At 29.1% G+C, this 22,130-nt stretch overlaps 2 protein-coding genes across 2 annotated transcripts in view; one reads left to right on the top strand and one right to left on the bottom strand.

Moving 5' to 3' along the window:
- LOC111680397 (dynein axonemal heavy chain 3) overlaps window positions 1-22,130 on the top strand; it is a 110,243-nt gene that overhangs the window by 37,051 nt on the left and 51,062 nt on the right. Inside the window, exons 18-31 of the mRNA XM_046952533.1 lie at window positions 86-270; window positions 2,461-2,578; window positions 2,856-3,003; window positions 3,187-3,344; window positions 6,186-6,252; window positions 6,837-7,727; window positions 7,786-7,890; window positions 9,472-9,642; window positions 9,705-9,852; window positions 9,908-10,006; window positions 10,063-10,177; window positions 10,501-10,669; window positions 14,578-14,771; window positions 15,028-15,043. Coding sequence (XP_046808489.1) covers window positions 86-270; window positions 2,461-2,578; window positions 2,856-3,003; window positions 3,187-3,344; window positions 6,186-6,252; window positions 6,837-7,727; window positions 7,786-7,890; window positions 9,472-9,642; window positions 9,705-9,852; window positions 9,908-10,006; window positions 10,063-10,177; window positions 10,501-10,669; window positions 14,578-14,771; window positions 15,028-15,043 — 2,584 coding nt within the window. The remainder of the gene's footprint in view (window positions 1-85; window positions 271-2,460; window positions 2,579-2,855; window positions 3,004-3,186; window positions 3,345-6,185; window positions 6,253-6,836; window positions 7,728-7,785; window positions 7,891-9,471; window positions 9,643-9,704; window positions 9,853-9,907; window positions 10,007-10,062; window positions 10,178-10,500; window positions 10,670-14,577; window positions 14,772-15,027; window positions 15,044-22,130) is intronic.
- LOC124419971 (paternally-expressed gene 3 protein) lies at window positions 10,734-13,826 on the bottom strand. The gene is made up of 2 exons (XM_046951299.1): window positions 13,743-13,826; window positions 10,734-13,688 (listed from the first exon to the last, which is right to left on the bottom strand). Exons 1-2 carry the CDS (start codon window positions 13,743-13,745, stop codon window positions 10,734-10,736), a joined length of 2,958 nt encoding a protein of 985 aa, XP_046807255.1. The 5' UTR covers window positions 13,746-13,826.

Below are 22,130 nucleotides of genomic sequence, written 5' to 3'. Positions count from 1 at the left end.
TTTGCTTACCCACGCTTTAACAACCGTTTTAATGATCAAACACATACATACATACATGTCCATATGAAAAACTATAAAACATCAGGATATGTGATGCTTTAGAAGAAATGTCAATGAAGGCAGGTGAACGTCCGGAAGAGACGGCAGAAGTTGTTGCATTGCAAAACTATTTGGCAGAATGTCGAGATGAGAAAATATTTGCCATAAAAGATGAGATAAAAGTTGTATCAAAACGTGTTGTATTCCTGCTGACACACACAATATTAACAAGTAAGTAGCACAGAACTTAAAGGTTGCACAAAAAAATTGAAATAAAAAAAATAATGAATTATTATAATGAAAAAAGAAAATTGTAAGAAAAATAAGGATTAAAACAGGATAATGAGTATTAAAAAGAAAACAAACTTTTCCATTTACAAGAGCAAAAACAAACAAAACAAAATGTTGTAAAAACAAACTGTAAGCGCTCATCTGTAGAAGTAAAGAAAAAAATAAATAATATACAAGTGAAAGGAGAAAGGAAAATGGTTTCACTAAGTACACTTTAGAAATTCAGGGAAAAATAAATTGTAAGTGTTAATAGTTGTAAAGAGAGCTAATTAAATTGTTTTTCAATGTGTAGGAAGATTGCCTTAGTCGGTTTTTTTTCGCTAATAGCAACCAACAACTGCCATAGCAACAGCAGTAAGAGGAATGAATACGAAACTAAAAAAAATGTAACTATTAAGCAATTAAATTGATTATTTTTGTCTGAATGATATTTTTATAATTATTGCAATTGTTATATTTATGGACCCGATATATTAAACACTATCTAAAATAGTACTTGTCCCAACTTGAACTCTCTGATTCGCTTGAAGATGAAACTTAGTTATACCATTTGTCCATTTGGAAATGTTTACTTTTCATAGACAATTTTATGAAATTCCTCTTTAAAAAAAAATAAAAATATACTAAAATTTCAGTTTTTTAAGAAATGTTAAAAAAACATTTAAGAAAAATTTATTTTTTAACAAAAAAATCTTTTAAAAAAAATTCAAAGTTATTGGTTTTAAAAAAGTTTTTACATTTTCTTTAAAAAAAAAATATTGAAAAATTATAGTAAGAGAATTATTGATAATATTTTAGAAAAATTTCTCTATTTTTGAAAATTTTAAAATATTATTCGTTTTAAAAAAGTTTTTAAATTTTCTCTTAAAAAAAAATGTTGAAAAAATTTTCGTTTAAGGGAATTATAGAAAAATTATCCTCATTTCTTTTCTTCTTTTTTACTCACCACCAAAAACTTGTTAAAACATTGAATATTGATCTTAGACCCGATCTTCGTGAAATTCTAAAACGATCTAGCCATGTACGTCTGTTCATCAGTCAGATAGTGCACGAGCGGATAGAGAGAGAAATTTTGCAAAAATGTTTTATTTAGGTAAAGTTTGTTTGGTATTGACAATATCGAGGTCCACGGTTTTTTATAGTCCCCTTACACATATGAAATAATAAAATATCAATGAAATTCGACATAATTAATTTAAATACGAGTTAAAATCTGAAGATCAAGCTGCACAGACCAAAACTCCATAAATGGTTCCCTTCTGCTTAGTTTTTCATACGAACGAATTTTTCAATTTATTTAATGTGGAAGATGCCACGCCCCCTATTGCTAGTTCACCCATTTTTTCTCTCAATATTCATGTTGATACTGCAAAAATATTTAAAGCACTTATACTAATTAAAATTTCTTTATATGGGAGGTGCCACGCCCACATAAGCTATTCCGCTCATTTTATAACTCAATATCGCTATGGATAACAAAGTTGTTTATACGAAAATGGCTCTCCCTATCTATTGCAGTTTTTGAGATATACGGCACCATATTCACTTGAAATTTTGAAGTAAAAATTAGCTTATACTTTCTTTCAGATACCGTAGAAATTTCAGGAAAATCTGTTTAACCGTTTAACCATCTTTAGATTTCAAAAAAAAAAAAAAAAAAAAAAAACACAAAAATAGATTCATTGTCGAAATTTGTATTTTTCAGAAGTTTTTAACTATTTTTAAAATTATGGAATGTCAATCACTTAAAATGTGCACTATAAACTATATTATATCTCATACACATATACATCTTAATATTAAAAAATACCGAATTTCAAAAACATTTTTCAATCTCATCAATACGAAATCAATAGAAGTCAATGATATTCACTCTGAATAGTAATATGTACTCCTATAATCATTCAAAGTCTATGGCAACTTGATCGAAACATAAACAATATGTTCATCGTACCATAACGTATATCCTTAGGGAAATCCTTTTATTTCTTTTTTTTACATACAATTATTTTTTTGGTTTTATTATTTTTTAAGAGAGTTTAGAATTGAACATTAAACTCTATGCAATTTTGTTAGTTTTTTGTATATATAAACATACATACATATATATTTATATTTGTTTTTATTTAGATGAAGACATACATCTAAATACACGTACATTTATTTTACCATCTGAGCTGGAAGAAGTACTGGATTTAAGTGCAGCTCGCTTAAGTGTTGTTCGTGATAATTTGGAATTCGCTTTGCGGTAAGTAACCACAAATGTAGCTAGAGGCACAAGTGGTAGGAGTATTTTTGTGTGCATTAAAAATATTTTTAACAGCAGTGCATTTACACTGGCAATGGTAAATGTTAAAAAAATTATTTAAAATGTTCTTTCAAAACAATATAAACATTTCGCCACTGTGAACTCTTTTCAAAACATCTCTTAACTCTACTAAATTTAACTTTTGTGTCTGTTTTTTTTTCTTTACCCTAAATTAAATTTCATTCATTCACTCATTTATACGTTCGCTCGCATTCAGTGAAAAACGTATTAAATTCGAACAATTAATTTTATATGAAAAACGTCGTATGGATGGCTTCCGCGTTAAAGAAACACGTGATGTTCTTACTTTGGATGAGCTTAAAGAACGTGTCGAAACTGTCGATGAATTATTTGATATTATTGAGGTACGTATACCAGACTCCTACCCAACTACCCACCTCCATTTCTTCACCAACTACCATGTCATTCTTTATATTATAGTTGTGCTGTGAGCAATTTAGAATGTTGTTTTATTATGATTTATATGACTACTATTTTTTTGTTCTTCCATTCAATTGGTTTTACGTTTTTTTCTTCTTTTTGGTTAGAAATTAAGTCGTGAAGCGAAAGCAATTAATGTTGAAGAACAATTGCTGCAAATAGATGTCTCACCGTTTGCCACTCTCGTAGAAATTGTTGAAAAAATGGAGCCCATCGAGAAACTATGGAAAACGGCATATCAATTTGAAAAGGACCATGCAATATGGTAAGTGGGAAAAAAAAAGAATTTTTCTTCTAGGTTAGTTCTTGTTCAGTTCTAGTTCAGTTTTAGTTCAGTTCTAGTTCAGTTCTAGTTCAGTTCTAGTTCAGTTCTAGTTCAGTTCTAGTTCAGTTCTAGTTCAGTTCTAGTTCAGTTCTAGTTCAGTTCTAGTTCAGTTCTAGTTCAGTTCTAGTTCAGTTCTAGTTCAGTTCTAGTTCAGTTCTAGTTCAGTTCTAGTTCAGTTCTAGTTCAGTTCTAGTTCAGTTCTAGTTCAGTTCTAGTTTAGTTCTACCTCAGTTCTAGTTCAGTTCTAGTTTAGTTCTACCTCAGTTCTTGTTCAGTATTACAATAGTTCTACTTTAATTCTATCTAATCTGTGATCACCACTACATTTTCTCGATAATCGGTTTCTTTAGCCGTAAAAACTTAATGTAATATCTATAAAAATTCAGCATTTTTCTTATTTTACTCATTTAATGACAAAAGCTAAACCCTTTAATAAAATAAAAGTACACATAAAAACTCCAAACAGTAATGAAAAATGAACGATATTTATTGGCATCTTGAGAAGACATTAACCTTTTATTTACTATCTTTTATTTATTTATACGTACTTATGATGCTCTAAAGAATATTTTATCTAAAATGGAAATTTATACTAAAAACCTACGTATAAAATAGCGTTTTTGCCTATTCATCGCCAAGAAAATGATTGAAGATGAAAACTCAACAATCGTAAAAGTAAAAGAGCAAAAAAAAAACGAAAGCCTATCTATGATCTCAAAATCTTCTTCATCTTATTTTATGGTTAAGAAAATCTAATATAGAAAAAAGAAAAGTTATATACAAACGTTTAGCTATAAATGCAATCTGCACAATTTTATTCCTAAACGAAAAGTATGTATCTAATAATGCACATATACAAAATAAAACACCCACACTTGATATAGAAGTACACAGATATAGAACTACATATGTATGTATATAGTGTTATAGTTAAATTTGCAGAAAATCAAGTGGTGTGACAAAATAGCTTTTTCAATTTTCTTTTTTTTTCTAACATGATGTTAAAATGCTAAAGCCAGAATCATACTTAGTCATCCTGGTGATACAATTGACCTCTTTACAACTGAAAAAGCAATACAAGCATGTTAGGCTAGCGGCAAATTTGAGCATGATTTACAACATTTCTTCATTTTCATTTTATAGTTGTTCTTTGTGTTGGTGTGATTTCTTACAATTTTTTTCATTTTCTTATTTTTTTCAATTCTGGTTTGTTAAATGCATTTTTTTACGGCTTGTTTTTCTTTTGCATTGCTATTGCAAAAAAGAAAAACAAAAAATAAAAGTGCAACGGTTGATATACCGTGGTTTAGATTGTGATATAAACTTCAGCTGATTTCGTCTTCAAAATATCTACAAGAACTCCTGACATCCACTAACGGCTAGGCCGTCGTTTTATGTTATATGTTCAATTCTAGAGATTTTTAAGATTTTCTCTTTTACATTGAAAAGGAACTATTATGAATTTTGAATAAGAACATTTTTGCTTCACAACAGGAAGCAAAAATGTTATAGAAAATGACTCGGGATAAAAAGTTTAGTTGTTTTTTGGATGACATGATCCTTAAAGATGAATCGTCTTAGCAAAGTCATATTTCTTGAAATTTTTAGCCGCTAAGTCGTCATGACTAAAATTTTCAAAGAATTTTTTTTATAAGATTTTTTTAAGTAGTAATAACAGATAGTGCTCGGTTCCAAATGATGACACCGGAACCGATAGTGTGACATAAAAAGTTATTTTGAAAATATCAAGTTTAACCCGATTAATTAATATACCTCGTACGGGGCCGATATTTCAAATTTCGTTAACACTTCAATATTGTTCTCAAAGAAGTCGAACACAAACATGAGAATCAGTTTGACGTTTAACTTCCGGATTCAATTCAGTACTTTAGTTAGGTAGTAAGTTAGTTAGTTGGTTAGTTAGTTAGATAAATAGATAGATAGATAGATAGATAGATAGATAGATAGATAGATAGATAGATAGATAGATAGATAGATAGATAGATAGATAGATAGATAGATAGATAGATAGATAGATAGATAGATAGATAGATAGATAGATAGATAGATAGATAGATAGATAGATAGATAGATAGATAGATAGATAGATAGATAGATAGATAGATAGATAGATAGATAGATAGATAGATAGTTAGGTAGTTAGTTAGTTAGTTGGTTAGTTGATTAGTTGATTAGTTAGTTAGTTGATTAGTTTGTTAGTTAGTTAGTTAGTTGGTTAGTTAGTTAGTTAGTTAGTTAGTTAGTTAGTTAGTTAGTTAGTTAGTTAGTTAGTTAGTTAGTTAGTTAGTTAGTTAGTTAGGTAGGTAGGTAGTTAGTTAGTTACTTAGTTAGTTACTTAGTTAGTTAGTTAGTTAGTTACTTAGTTAGTTACTTAGTTAGTTACTTAGTTAGTTACTTAGTTAGTTAGTTAGTTAGTTAGTTAGTTAGTTAGTTAGTTAGTTACTTAGTTAGTTAGTTACTTAGTTAGTTAGTTAGTTAGTTAGTTAGTTAGTTCCTTAGTTACTTAGTCAGTTAGTCAGCATTTTAGACTTTATAGGGCGAATAGACTTAGATTTAAAATCTTTTTCAATCGACGAATACTAAGAGTTTCTTACATCATTTTACTGCCTTTAAGTCCACCGTAAGATGGTGATAATGTAAATGTTATTTTCCTTCAGTTTTTTGTCTCGTTGTCGGTGTTTGTTGTTATTTGATTTCTGTTCTTCTACTACTAGTCAATGTTGATACTGATGCCATTTTATACTTGATGTATTTTTACAGGATGTACCAAAGATTTCAATGTTTAAATGCGGATGCCATAGCAGAGGAAGTCGAGAATATGCACCGGGTAAGTAGGAAGTAATTGATGAAAATAACAACATGAACAAACAAGCCATTAGAAAACAAACGTAACACTCTACTATGCATATAAATATATAATAAAAATTAGGAGACAAACAAGGATTTTTTCCGACATGCTTAGGCAACCAGCTGGGGAGGTAAGAGTGAAGTGTTAAACTTAAGATCGGAATCATAAACCTAACTTGATAGAGTTACCTTTAAAAGACCTGAAAACTATGTATATAATTTCTTATTATTGTAGATTAAATACTGTTTATGATCGTTTATTACTACAAATATTTCAATTTATAATTCTCTTCTCACACAAACTAAACATTAACTCAACTCAAGAATAAATGTTTGTATCAAACGACACTGATTATATGTTCTTAACATTGCCATGGTTGCAGCCAACAAACACATCATTGAAATGCTGAACAATCATTTTCCAATGAACTTCCACTTTATGAAAATCCTCTTGGTTTGTTGCTTAAAACTCCAGTAGTTTTACTTTGTCATGTTATATCTGGTTCATTTGCTTTTGCTTTTATGTTTTGAAATCCAACTTCATCATTCTTCTTTTTCATCTAGATTGTTTACAAACTCTCACGTCAGTTGGCTAATAATCCCACGGCTAAACGTGCAGCGGAACAAGTACGAGTAAAAATTGAGAAATTTCGTGTCTATTTGCCGGTATTGGATGCCATATGCCGCCATGGCCTAGAAGAACGCCACTGGGATATGATATCGAAATTTTTGGGCAAAGATTGCAATCCTGATTTGTATCCTTCCCTTAAGGATATGATTGATTGTGGCATTATGTCCATATTGCCGCAATTGGAAGAAATTTCAATAGCAGCTGGCAAAGAATATGATTTAAATCAAGTACTCGATGGCATGAAAAAAGATTGGAAAGATGTTTGTTTTGATGTTTTACAATACCGTGATTCGGACACACATATTTTGGCAGCATTAGATGATATTCAGACACTTTTGGATGATCATATTATGCGTACACAGGCTATGAAAAGGTCACCCTTTATAGCTGCCTTGGGTTCTAAGGCCGATGACTGGGAAAATCGTTTGACACTTATACAGAATATCATAGATACCTGGACCTCCGTGCAAATTACTTGGATGTATTTAGAGCCTATATTTTCCTCCGAAGATATCATGAGACAAATGCCTTTGGAGGGTCGTAACTTTAAGGCGGTGGATAAAATTTGGCGTCGTATAATGCGTAATACTGTTAGTGATTTACATGTTATGGCCGCCACCGAATATCCCGATATGTTCGAAATCTTTAAAAAAGCAGTGGCTGATCTGGAGACTGTACAGAAGGGTTTGAATACTTATTTGGAACAAAAACGTTTATTTTTTGCTCGTTTCTTTTTTCTATCCAATGATGAATTGTTGGAGATTCTATCAGAGACGAAAGATCCTTTAAGAGTACAGCCTCATTTGAAAAAATGCTTTGAGGGTGTAAGTAGTTTTGAGCTTTTAAATGTGTAAAGAAATTCTGATCAATGTTTTGTTTTAGATTTCTTTGTTGACCTTTGATGATAGCATGGAAATAACTCAAATGATCTCGGACGAAGGTGAAAAGGTTTCGCTAGTACGAAAAATTAATCCACAATTGGCAAATGTAAGTTAAATCTGATTTAAAACATTTTCGAAATTGCTTTTTTTTAAGTAAACTTTTTTTCAAAATTTTTGAAGTTTAATTTAATAGAAAAATTTCAAAATTTTTTTATACAAAATTATTTCAAAATTTTTAAATTTTCTTTTCCTAAAAAAAATTGAAATTTTCATTTCCAATTTTTTTCTTTTAGTAAACCTTTAGAATTTTTCTTTTCTTATAGAAATTATTGAAAACTTTCTTTTCTTATAGAAAATTTTTAAAATTTGTTTTCTTATAGACAATTTTTAAAATTTTATTTTTTATAGAAAATTCTAAAAATTTTCTTTTATATAGAAAATTTTTATATTTTTAGAAAATTTTGAAAATTATCTTTTTTTAAACATATCGGAGTGTTTTAAAGTACACTTTTTTATAAAAAATTATTTTTTCACCAAAATTTTTTTCTTATAGAAAACCTTCTAATAAAAATTTTGGAAATTTTCTCTTTCTAAAAAAATTGAAATTTTCACTTCCAATTTTTTTTCTTTTAGAAGACCTTAGAAAATTTTCTTTTCTTATGGAAATTTTTATTTTCTTATAAAAAATTTTTAAAATTTTCTTTTCTTATAGACAATTTTTAAAATTATAAACATTTTCTTTTATATAGAAAATTTTATTTTTTTAGAAAATTGTGAAAATTTTCTTTTTTTATAGAAAATTCTGGAAAAAAATATTTTTTATTGAAAATTCTTGAAATTTTATGTTCTCATAGAATATTCTGGAAAATGTAATTTCTTATAGAAAATTTTACAAATTATCTTTTCTTATAGAAACTACTGAAAATTTTCTTATTTTTAAAAAAAAAATCTGAAAAATTGTTTTTATAGAAAATTCAGGAAATTTACTTTTCTTAAAGAAAATTCCGAAGATATTACTTTTTATAGAAAAATCTAGAAATTATCTTTTCTTAAGGAAAATACTGAAAATTTTCTTCTTTTTTAAAGAAAATTCTGGAAATTTTCTTTTCTAATAAAATATTCAAAAAATGTCTTTTTATTTAAAATTTTTTAAAAATTTTGTTTTTCAAAGAAAACCCTGCAAAGGTAAAGAAAATTCTGAAATTTTTTAAAAATGTTGTTTTTCAAAGAAAACCCTGCAAAGGTAAAGAAAATTCTGAAAATATTACTTTTTTACAGAAAATTCTTTTAGAAAATTCTTCTTTCTTAAGAAAATTTTTCATTTTTGAAGAAAAATTTAAAACATTTTCTTTTATTACAGAAAATTCTTTTCAATTATGTAAAGACTGTTATTTTTTGATCATATTGAAAAATTTATTTTGGTATAGAAAATTTTGGTAATTTTATTTTCTTAAAGAAAATTCTAAAAATATTTTTTTTACCGGAAATTCAAATAAAATTTATTTTCTTATAAAGATTTTTCTAAATTCTTTTTCAAAAAATTCTTTTGTTTTTATAGAAAACATTAGAAATTTTTATTACTTAAAAAAGTCTCAAAATTGCCTTAAAAAAATTATAGAAAATTTAAATCATTTTAATAAAACATTTCCAGTTCATTTCTTACTTTAAAATTTGCAATACTATTTAGGGTTTAGTCGAACTGTGGCTCAAAGAAGTTGAAGCCACAATGTTGGACAGTGTCAAAGAACAAATGAAATTTGCTTGGGAAGATTATTTCATGGTTGAACGTATACAATGGGTGGTATCATGGCCTGGACAGGTGGTATTAGGAATATCCTGCATGGCCTGGACATATGAGGTAAAGTCTTTACTAATAAACAGATGAGTAAAAAAATAACAAATTCTTTTTACTTTAATTAGGTAGAAGAGGCTATAGAAAACAATACACTGCCACAATATCTTACTAAATCAACAGAACAGATAGCAGATCTGGTTAATTTAGTGCGCACAGATTTAACCAGTAATACCAGAATAACTATAGAAGCTCTAATAGTATTAGATGTGCATGGTAAGTAAACTTGAAATTATAATTTGCTAAAAATTTTAATACTGCAATCATTTAGATCGTGATGTTGTATCCTATTTGGCGGACAACAAAGTGTCTTCCCTATTGGATTTTGATTGGATGTCACAATTACGTTACTACTGGAAAGTAACAGAAAGTAAGTTATAGCGTTTTATTTTAATAAACCAACTAAGATTCTTTTTAATTTTCTAGAACGTGAGGAATGGGTATGTGTTAGTATGGTTGTCACTGACGTCAAATATGGTATGGAATATTTGGGCAATACACCACGTTTGGTAGTAACACCACTAACAGATCGTTGTTATAGGTATGATGCTAAAAAATAACCTTAATAAAAAATAACTGTCAGAAGCCTATTTTCGAAATGACATTTAACAGAAAAAAGTATGCTTTTAATTTCAATATTCTGATAACACAGTTTCCTTCTTATAACAACAAATACATAAATTATAGCTTGACAATACATTAATATCCTCAAGGCTGACAGGATATGGGTAAAACAAAACGAGAATATTTTTGTGTAAAAGTCAAAACAAAAAAAAGGACATCATTGACAGTTATTTTTTGTAAACATATAAGTGAAATTATATAGTAATATAATTTTTCTGCACACTTTTTTTCGTAATACAGGACACTAATGGGCGCTTTAAAACTTTGCTTAGGCGGTGCACCAGAAGGACCAGCTGGTACTGGTAAAACCGAAACTACCAAAGATTTAGCAAAATCTGTAGCTAAGAAATGTGTGGTGTTCAACTGTTCAGATGGTTTAGATTACAAGGCTTTGGGTAAATTTTTTAAGGTAATTTTAATTGATCTAAAAGAATTGATTTAAATTTTTAATTTGCTAAATATATTAATTATAACTAATAACGACGCTGACGGTATTTCAAGCGATGAACAGTTTTGTATTCGTAACCATTTTCACCCAATACAGCGGATTGCTCAGGTTCTTCAACAGATTTTAATTCAGCTACAGCTTCGGTAGTTTCTTCAGCTGGAGGCAAGTATTCGTTGGCAATTTCGGAGACATCACGACGTTGACGATATTTCAAGCGACGAACAGTTTTGTATTCGTAACCATTTTCACCCAAAACAGCGGATTCCTCAGGTACTTCGACAGATTTTAATTCAGCTACAGATTTGGTGATTTCTTCAGCTGGAGGCAAGTATTCGTTGGCAATCTCGGAGACATCACGACGTTGGCGATATTTCAAACGACGAACAGTTTTGTATTCGTAACCATTTTCACCCAAAACAGCGGATTCCTCAGGTTCTTCGACAGATTTCAATTCAGCTACAGCTTCGGTAGTTTCTTCAGCTGGAGGCAAGTATTCGTTGGCAATCTCGGAGACATCACGACGTTGGCGATATTTCAAACGACGAACAGTTTTGTATTCATAACCATTTTCACCCAAAACAGCGGATTCCTCAGGTTCTTCAGCAGATTTTAATTCAGCTACAGCTTCGGTAGTTTCTTCAGCTGGAGGCAAGTATTCGTTGGCAATCTCGGAGACATCACGACGTTGACGATATTTCAAGCGACGAACAGTTTTGTATTCATAACCATTTTCACCCAAAACAGCGGATTCCTCAGGTTCTTCGACAGATTTTAATTCAGCTACGGCTTCGGTAGTTTCTTCAGCTGGAGGCAAGTATTCGTTGGCAATCTCGGAGACATCACGACGTTGACGATATTTTAAACGACGAACAGTTTTGTATTCATAACCATTTTCACCCAAAACAGCGGATTCCTCAGGTTCTTCAGCAGATTTTAATTCAGCTACAGCTTCGGTAGTTTCTTCAGCTGGAGGCAAGTATTCGTTGGCAATCTCAGGGACATCACGACGTTGACGATATTTCAAGCGACGAACAGTTTTGTATTCATAACCATTTTCACCCAAAACAGCGGATTCCTCAGGTTCTTCGACAGATTTTAATTCAGCTACGGCTTCGGTAGTTTCTTCAGCTGGAGGCAAGTATTCGTTGGCAATCTCGGAGACATCACGACGTTGACGATATTTTAAACGACGAACAGTTTTGTATTCATAACCATTGTTACCCAAAACAGCGGATTCCTCAGGTTCTTCAACAGATTTTAATTCAGCTATGGCTTCGGTAGTTTCTTCAGCTGGGGGCAAGTATTCGTTGGCAATCTCGGAGACATCACGACGTTGACGATATTTCAAGCGACGAACAGTTTTGTATTCATAGCCATTTTCACCTAGAACAGCGGATTCCTCAGGTTCTTCAACAGATTTTAATTCAGCTACAGCTTCGGTAGTTTCTTCAGCTGGAGGCAAGTATTCGTTAGCAATCTCGGAGACATCACGACGTTGACGATATTTCAAGCGACGAACAGTTTTGTATTCGTAACCATTTTCACCCAAAACAGCGGATTCCTCAGGTTCTTCGACAGATTTTAATTCAGCTACAGATTGGGTAGTTTCTTCAGCTGGAGGCAAGTATTCGTTGGCAATCTCGGAGACATCACGACGTTGGCGATATTTCAAACGACGAACAGTTTTGTATTCGTAACCATTTTCACTTAAAACAGCGGATTCCTCAGGTTCTTCAGCAGATTTTAATTCAGCTTCGGTAGTTTCTTCGGTAGTTTCTTCAGCTGGGGGCAAGTATTCGTTGGCAATCTCGGAGACATCACGACGTTGACGATATTTCAAACGACGAACAGTTTTGTATTCGTAACCATTTTCACCCAAAACAGCGGATTCCTCAGGTTCTTCGACAGATTTCAATTCAGCTACAGTTTCGGTAGTTTCTTCAGCTGGAGGCAAGTATTCGTTGGCAATCTCGGAGACATCACGACGTTGGCGATATTTCAAACGACGAACAGTTTTGTATTCATAACCATTTTCACCCAAAACAGCGGATTCCTCAGGTTCTTCAGCAGATTTTAATTCAGCTACAGCTTCGGTAGTTTCTTCAGCTGGGGGCAAGTATTCTTTGGCAATCTCGGAGACATCACGACGTTGACGATATTTCAAACGACGAACAGTTTTGTATTCGTAACCATTTTCACCTAAAACAGCGGATTCCTCAGGTTCTTCAATGAATTTCAATTCAGCTACAGATTCGGTAGTTTCTTCTGCTGGAGGCAAGTATTCGTTGGCAACCTCGGAGACATCACGACGTTGACGATATTTCAAACGACGAACAGTTTTGTATTCATAACCATTTTCACCCAAAACTGCGGATTCCTCAGGTTCTTCAACAGACTTCAATTCAGCTACAGCTTTGGTAGTTTCTTCAGTTGGAGGCAAGTATTCGTTGGCAATCTCGGAGACATCGCGACGTTGGCGATATTTCAAACGACGAACAGTTTTGTATTCATAACCATTTTCACCCAAAACTGCGGATTCTTCAGGTTCTTCAAGAGATTTCAATTCAGCTACAGCTTCGCTAGTTTCTTCAGCTGGAGGCAAGTATTCGTTGGCAATTTCGGAGACATCGCGACGTTGACGATATTTTAAACGACGAACAGTTTTGTATTCGTAACCATTGTCACCCAAAACAGCAGATTCTTCAGATTGCTCTCCAGATTTCAGGTCAGCTGCGGTTGCTTCATCTGCAGGAGGTAAATACTCATTAGCAGTTTCAGAAACATCGCGTCTTTGACGATATTTCAAACGTCTTAAGGTTTTGTAGCGGTAGCCGTCATCGGCTAATAAAGCCGAGTCATCATTATCAGTAAGATCCGAAGTAACAGTGTCTTCTGATGGTGGTAAATATTCATTAAGTGGACTATCGATGGCAGCTGATGCTGCTACGGCTATAATAGCAAAGGCTACCACGAAAATTCTCTGCAAAATGGGAAATCAATCTCAATTTTTTTGTGAATTTGAGAAAAAACTTACCATTTTAATGTTTACCAAACAAGCTTTATTTTAATTATAAGTTAGAGAAGACACTCTCACTCTTTTTGCGAATGTGTATTCTAGTCGAAAGACTAAGCTAGAATGAGTTTTGCAAACAACTCAAGCACTTTATATACTTACAAACTGTAACAAACATAACTTAACGGTTCGATCTTTTGATACTGTTAACCTCTTAAATGCTGTATTGCCACACATAAACAGACATACACTCGCTTAGTTTTCTGAAGTGGCCTCTTGTTAACTGTACTTATTAATTGATTATCCATTATGCTAAACAAATGTTGGCATCTAACCTTGATAACACGAATACGTTAAAGTGTTTTAACTTCATTAGTTATAGAAGAGGCTCTTCACAACAAACCACTTGAGAGCTTTTCTCAAGTGGACCTTATAATGATGACAATGAATGGTTAGATGGAAGAGAGGAAGCAGTAAAATATGTTGGTTTTCTAGAGAGAAATTTTTAATTGTTATAGTTTCTTACATGGTGTTTAAACAATCGGATGAAATTGTAATTGGCTCTTAAGTTTTTCAATCTTAATGAAAATGAAAATAAAATGACACGAAAATGAGTTTGAAAAAAAGATAATTAGCAACACTGTTGTGTTAATTGGGAATAACGAAAGTAAAACCTATAACACTTTCAACATAATAAAAATTGTGTAAAAAGAAAGTAATAGTTTTAAGACATCAATTATTTCGTTCCTGGAAAAGATTTTATTTATCTCCAAAGAAGTAATAATATATTTAAAATATAATATTTTCATATTATCCCAGTTACTGTTAATATTTTTCCCAATATTCTTTTCTTTAGGGTTTAGCACAATCTGGCGCCTGGGCTTGTTTCGATGAATTCAATCGCATTGAATTGGAAGTATTATCTGTGGTTGCTCAACAAATATTAACGATACAAAGAGCTATTGGTAGAAAAGTTGTTAAATTCTTTTTCGAAGATACAATGCTACGTTTGGATCCAACATGTTCAATATTCATAACAATGAATCCAGGGTAAGTTTTTAATATGTTGTATATAGTAAATTTTATGTATTAAGTTATAAACCACAAATAGAGATATAATCGAAAAGAAGCAACATATAGAAAAAACAAACTAAATTTTATTTATAACAAAGGAATTGTGTTATCAGAGTCAGATTTGTAAAAGGATTAATTCGTTGTTAGTGTAAATATTTATATCTTCCAATACCCTCGTTACATTTTACTTTGTCTTATAATTATTAACAGTGTCCTTAAAAAAAACTCTTAGATCGTGTGGCGTACTGGTTGGTCCAAATTTAAACAAAATACAAAGTCAGTTTTGTAAACATTGTTTTGATAATGGACAACACTCGAAAGTGTTGTGTCCGCAGTGAAGTATAAAATATCTAATGAAAAACAATCGTGACTTCAGGCAGTGTTCATCGTTATCAGTTTTATTAACTCTACATTTTAAGTACCAGAGAAGGTTCTCCGAAACCCCAACAAACGCATAATATGGGGAATGAAACCGAGTTGGACCAACATATATACACGTTCCTTTTGCTGTTTCGGTAACAGTACCTTGAGATATATTTGTATGTCGAAATAATGTGACAAAGGATGTAGAAATGTTCAAAGTCAACTGAACCGAATAATTGGCCTGACAAGCTGAGTAACGGTCCTCAACCATAAGATGCGTAACATGTATCAATAGCATCCTCTTGAGATGACAACATCAATGAGAACTTCCCCAAAGTAAAAGTCATACAATGACCTATCGTACAAAGGATACTTTTCCAAAATTTTACTAATTTACAACAGTTTCAATCTCAAACCAAAAAGAATATCAACCTGACAACTATGAGAAGAATTAAAGATACTCAATGGGTTAAGGAATCCAGTCATAATTCCCGATGTCAAATCATTCCAAGGAAAGATAGAGGATGCGGTTGATCATCTCCAGATTATAGTCCCGGCTCTAAGAGGCGACTAGTTGGTTCAGCAATAGCTCTACCAGTTGCTCTGTCTTAGCTTTCTGGTTTAACCCTATGTCAAATCATTCCAAGGAAAGATAGAGGATGCATTTGATCATCACCACATTATAGTCCTGGCTCTGAAGGACTTCGGTTCGGCAATAGTTCTAACAGCCACTTTGATAACGTCATTCGGCCATATCGGCTCCCTAGAAGTCATTATGTTAATGAATTTCCGCATTTTGTTCTTCTTACATTTGGGGAGTAAAGAGTTGCCACAAGCTCCAAAAAAACTGGACCAGTTTCTAACTATTGACTCCATCATCAGCTTTGGTCAGAAACTTAAATCGAGGAATGAGAGAGGGAGATTCAGAGTTGTGGCTAATCGGCCTAGGTTAAGTGGATGTTACTTGAAAGAAATTTAAACTCTGCGGTTTTATCGGAGCCCCAGCAAAATCTCTTCAATAACTGTTTTAAAGTTGCATTGAATTGCAAAATGATATATTGCTGGAGGTCTTGTGTCATTCGTATTAAATTTCCCTGGCAGTATTCTTAGATGCATTCCGGGATGGTGGTGAGTCGTTTTAAATCTAGTCTCTGGTACGTTAGCGTTCGAGTCTGGTAGAACGGAGGTGGTAGTTTCTATTCCGCACAACAGGGCCGGTAGAGGCCTAGGTGTATTATTTTGGATTTGATGTATATACATCCATTCAAATTATCTTCTAGCTGCAATCCCCATCAAACTTTTTTTCTGAAACTCGACAGATCGATTCTTTGCTAATAACCAAAAAGCAATTTACATCTTTAACTTTAATGGAAAATCCATTTACTTTTCGGACTTATTGCTATAGCGGACCAATAGAGTTGGATATTTTGTATTCTTCATAACGTTATAGCAAGAACCCAACTATGATCTCCAAACCGAACGCCAAAAGATATACTACAAAAATCCTTTTAAACTCCTTCTAAGCTCTGTTTATTACTTTACACATGTTTATTTGTATGTATGCAAAATAAATGGAAGAGAAGAATAAACCAACAAAAACAACAACTATGTATGTTTTATATTTTTTTTAATTTCGTTGTATCAGTGTACGTATGTATGTGTTTAGTTTTTGTCATTTAGTTTATTCTAGTGGAATTTGTTTCATCTTTTTAATTTTTTCTATTTTTGCTTTTCTTATTCTGTATCAACTCGTTCTCATCCTTTTTATATGTGACTAAATGTTGATACAGCAGTTTGTTTTGTATACACATTTTTTTCCGGTAGTTGGTATTGAGTTTGAATATGAATGTATTTATGTGTGTGTGTGTGTGTGTGGGAATAGGAATGAGAATGTTTTCTTTGTATTGTTAGCGGTTTACAAACAATGTTTTCGTTTCTGTTTCAGTCGTCTTTGAATTGTTGTTTTTTCTCTATGTTGTTATAGTTGTTGCTGGCACTGTTATGCCTTATTTTGTTAGTGCATACATGTGCATGTATGTACAGATGACTTTAATCGTCCTCAATTTTTATATATCCTTGCATCCGTTTTCTTTCATTTTTACTATATTTTTTTATTTAATCATTTTTTTTTTTGCTCAGTTTCAAGTTTATACAAACAATAACACATACATATGCACATACAGTTTTCTAATGTCGTTTTTTGTATCGTTGTAGTCGTTGTCGTTTTTGTTGTGTTATTAAGTTTGATTCCCTTTTACTTTGCTTAACGTTGCATGCTTTTTACATTTGTTAGCATTTTTATAACCTTTAAACCATCACAATAGGCAAACGCAGCTACAGCCATAGTTTGGGGTCCTGTGAACATGTTGTGCGGTTTGAATCAGCATCATGTAAATATTATATGTTGTATGATTATTAATATTGCTTAATTCTTAACCCTTTTAACAATATTTAATTACAATTTTTTCCTAAGAAAGTCAAAGATTTTCTACTTCTCTCTTCATAAATCTATGCAATGAGTATTTTAATTTGGATTGGCTTTTAAGCTTCTGGTCTTTTCGTCAAGTGAATATTTTGAATTAAAACTTAAATTTCCTATAAAAAAAATCGAAATTTTTTTAACGAAAATTAATCGTAAATTTCTATAATATTGAAATAATTCAAAAATTTTCTCTAAATATTTTTTTAACTATAAAAAGAAAATTTATATTATATATTTTTTGTGTAAATATATCAAGTAAAAAAACTTATCGAGAAATTTCCATAAAACAAACAATTTTACGAAAATATTTCATAAGAAAATTTAACAAAATGTTCTAATAGGAACATATATCAAAATTGTTCCATAAAAATAAAATATAAAAAATCCATAACAAAAACATTTATCGAAAATTTCTATAAAATAAAATTTATTGCAAAAATTATTTAAAATATTTTATAATATTTTATAAATAGAAAATTTATCTAAAATTGTTTGAAAATTTAACACATTTTTTCATAAAAAGAATACTAATCGAAACTTATCTATGAAAACGAAATCATTCGAAAATCTATTTTTAAAATAACAGATTTTCTAAGTATAAAAATCTTTTAAACAAAAAATTTTTGAAAATTTTCTATAAAAAGACATTTAATCGAAAATTTTCCATAAAAGAGAATTTTCTATAAAAAAAGAAATATATCGACTTTTTTATAAGAGAATTTATCAAATATTTTCTATTCTAAGAAAATTGAAAGCAAATTTTCATTAAAAAGAAATTTAATCGAAAATTTTCTGTATTTGAAAATTAATCAAAAATTTTCTATTAAGAGAAAATTAATTAAAAAACTTTCAATAAAAACAGAATTTATCGAAAGAATTAATCGAAAAATTTTCCATAATTTAAAAATTATTAAATGATATATTCAATACATTTGTATTGAAAACTTTATTTAAAAAGATGATTAATCGAAATTTTCTATAAAAGAGAAATTATAGAACACGTTTTGTTATGAAGAGAATTTATCGAAAATTTTTTTTAAAATAATTTATAGGAAATTTTCTTTAAAAAAAAATTATCGAACATTTTTTAATGAGAATATAGCGACAATTTTTTTAAATAATTTAAAAGAATTTTTCTATAAAAAGAATTTATTAAACACGTTTTTTAAAAAGGCAAGTTATCGAACATTTTCTATAAATAGAAAATTAATCGAAATTTTTTATTAAAGAGAAAATAAATCGAAAATTTTCTTTTAAAAGAAAATCAATCAAAATATTTTTATAAGAGAATTGATCGAAAATTTTCTATAAAAAGAAAATTTATTAAAAATTTCCTATAAAAAGAAAATTGATTAAAAATTTTCTATAAAAAGAAAATTGATTAAAAATTTTCTATAAAAAGAAAATTGATTAAAAATTTCCTATAAAAAGAAAATTTATGAAAATGTATTAAAAATTTCCTTAAAAAAATCCTCTAAAAAGAAAATTTATTACAAAACCTTCTATTAAAAAAGAATTTAGCGAAAATTTTCTATAATAAAAAGAGAATTGAACTTTTTCCATAAAAAAATAAAATGTTTTATAAAAACGAAATTTTCTATAAAAAAAGAATTTATCGAAAATTTTCTATAAAAAGAGAATTTATCGAAAATTTTCTATAAAAAGAGAATTTTTCTAACATTTTCTATAAAAAGAGAATTTATTGAAATTTTTTAAAAAAGGAGATATTATGAAAAATTTGCTATAAAAAGAGAATTTATCGAAATTTTTCTATAAAAAGAGAGTTTATCGAAATTTTTCTATAAAAAGAGAGTTTATCGAAATTTTTCTATAAAAAGAGAGTTTATCGAAATTTTTCTATAAAAAGAGAGTTTATCGAAAATTTTCTATAAAAAGAGAATTTATCGAAAATTTTCTATAAAAAGAGAATTTATCGAAAATTTTCTATAAAAGAGAATTTATCGAAAATTTTCTATAAAAGAGAATTTATCGAAAATTTTCTATAAAAAGAGAATTTATCGAAAATTTTCTATAGAAAAAAAGTTTATTGAAAATTTTCTATAAAAAGAGAATATATCGAACATTTTCTATAAAAAGAGAATATATCGAAAATTTTCTATAAAAAGAGAATATATCGAAAATTTTCTATAAAAAAAAATTATCCAACATTTTCTATAAAAAGAGAATTTATCCAAAATTTTCTATAAAAAAAAATTTATCGAAAATTTTCTATAAAGAAGAAATAATCAATAAAGAGGAAAATTTAACGTAAATTTTCTATAAAAAGAGAATTTATCGAAAATTTTCTATAGAAAGAGAATTTATTGAAAAATTTCTATAAAAAGAGAATTTATCGAAAAATTTCTATAAAATGAGAATTTCTATAAAAAGAAAATTTATCGAAAATTTTCTATAAAAAGAGAATTTATCGAAAATTTTCTATAAAAAGAGAATTTATCCAAAATTCTCTATAAAAAGAGAATTTATCAAAAATTTTCTATAAAGAAGAAATAATCAAACATTTTCTATAAAGAGGAAAATTTTTTTCTATAATAAAATAAAAATTATTTAAAATATTTTATCAAAAAAAAAAAATAAAAAATGACGATACTTATCTCTAAAAATGAAAATTATTCAAAATTACTAATTGTTCAATCGTTACATCTTTAACTCTCAATATGTAGCGTATGTCTAAAACAACCTTAATCGTCTTTAGCTCATATCATAGCTAAAGCAATTCTACTCAAGCATTTAAAGCTAACGAGTTTGAAATCACAAGCTTTTTACTTCATGTATAAAAATATTTCTATAAATATTTTTAGCAAATATGTTTGTCTGTGATTTCGTATTTTCTATCTCAATTTTATTTTCTAAGTCTTAAGCATTGTTACAAGTATTTTTTTTTCATATGAAAGTATTTTACAAATGAAAGAGTTCTATAATGAGTTCCAAAGTTTAGTCTATTTATTTATTTTTTTAGGTTTGTTTTTGTTCTTTTGTGCCCTAGAAATAAAATTGTTTGTTATAGTTTTTTAATAGATATTTATTTAAAAAGTTTATTTTGTACTTTTTTTTTGCACAACAAAAAAGAAACCTCGTTAAAATTGTGCACAACTCCTGTAAATGTTGCTGTGTGGGATAGTAACAAGAAATATTTTGTTTTTATTATTATTCTTTTTTTTGGGGGGGGGAGGGGGAGGATATGATAACATTTCCCAACTATTACACCCACTTGTTACATGTTACTTATTAGAGGTTTTTAAAATTGTTGTTCAAATCTAAAGTTTAGTTTGTTTTAATGTCTTTATATAAAATGGTTTTTAGTTACTCTTCTATACAAGAATTTTGAGTACGGGCGTATGTTTTCTTGTGGCTGTTGTTGTTTTTAATTTTTTTTTTTTTTGCTTAAAAGGAAAATATTAAAGTTTCCTTTTTAGCAGAAAACAAGAAAAAAAAGCCGCTTGGATGTGGAAGGAAACAAGTGGTTTGTTAAACAAGCTACACTAACACAAAATAATCAAGATATGTTTGTTTGTGCAAAGGAAGACTAATTCTATGTTTACAAATTACATTTTGGCCTATGTAAATAGAAATTTGTTAAACATTTTACCTTTGTGTGGAAAAAATGAAACAAAAATAACTAAATAAATATTAGAACTTTAATTTGGAAATGTTTTATTAATCAAAGGCAAAACCACCTGATGAAAAGATAAGTAGAATTTAAAAAAGTAATAATAACCAGTAGTAAATGGTTAAAGGTTTTGCATTAAAAAAAAGAAATACAAACAGAAATTCACTAACAAATAATATCTCAATTACTATTTTCTATAAGGCAATTCTATGAGCTTGAAATTGAAAACTTTTTTCGAAAATTTTCTTAAAAAAAGAAAATTCTCGATAATTATCTATGAATGGAGAATTTTCTCCATAATTTTCAAAAAAAAAAAAAATAATTTTCTAAAAAGTAACTTTTTGAAATTTTTTAATAAAAAGAGAATTTTTTCGAAAATTTTTAAACAAAAGGGGATTTTCTTGAAAGTTTTCATTAAAAAAAGAATTTCCTCAAACATTTTCTATTAAAAAAGAATATTCTCAATAATTTTCTATTGAAGAAGAAATATCTAGAAAATTTTCTATATAAAGAGAATTTGTTCGGAAATTTTCTATAATAAGATAATTCTCTCGAAAATTTTTTATAAAAAGAGATTTTTCTCAAAATTATTCAATAAAAAAGAGAACTTTTTCTAAAATTTTCTATAAACGGAGACTTTTCTTGAAAAAAATCAATAAGAAGTGAACTTTTTTGAAAAGCGCCAGTAAAAGCGAATTTATAGAAAATTTTCTATAAAAAGCGAATTTATAGAAAATTTTCTATAAAAAGCGAATTTATAGAAAATTTTCTATAAAAAGAGAATTTATAGAAAATTTTCTATAAAAAGAGAAATTATAGAAAATTTTCTATAAAAAGAGAAATTATAGAAAATTTTCTA

This window comes from Lucilia cuprina, chromosome 5 (assembly GCF_022045245.1).
Source record: "Lucilia cuprina isolate Lc7/37 chromosome 5, ASM2204524v1, whole genome shotgun sequence".
Lineage (NCBI taxonomy): Eukaryota > Metazoa > Arthropoda > Insecta > Diptera > Calliphoridae > Lucilia > Lucilia cuprina.
The sequence above is the reverse complement of the archived record's forward strand: the minus strand, read 5'-3'. Positions and strand labels throughout refer to the sequence as shown.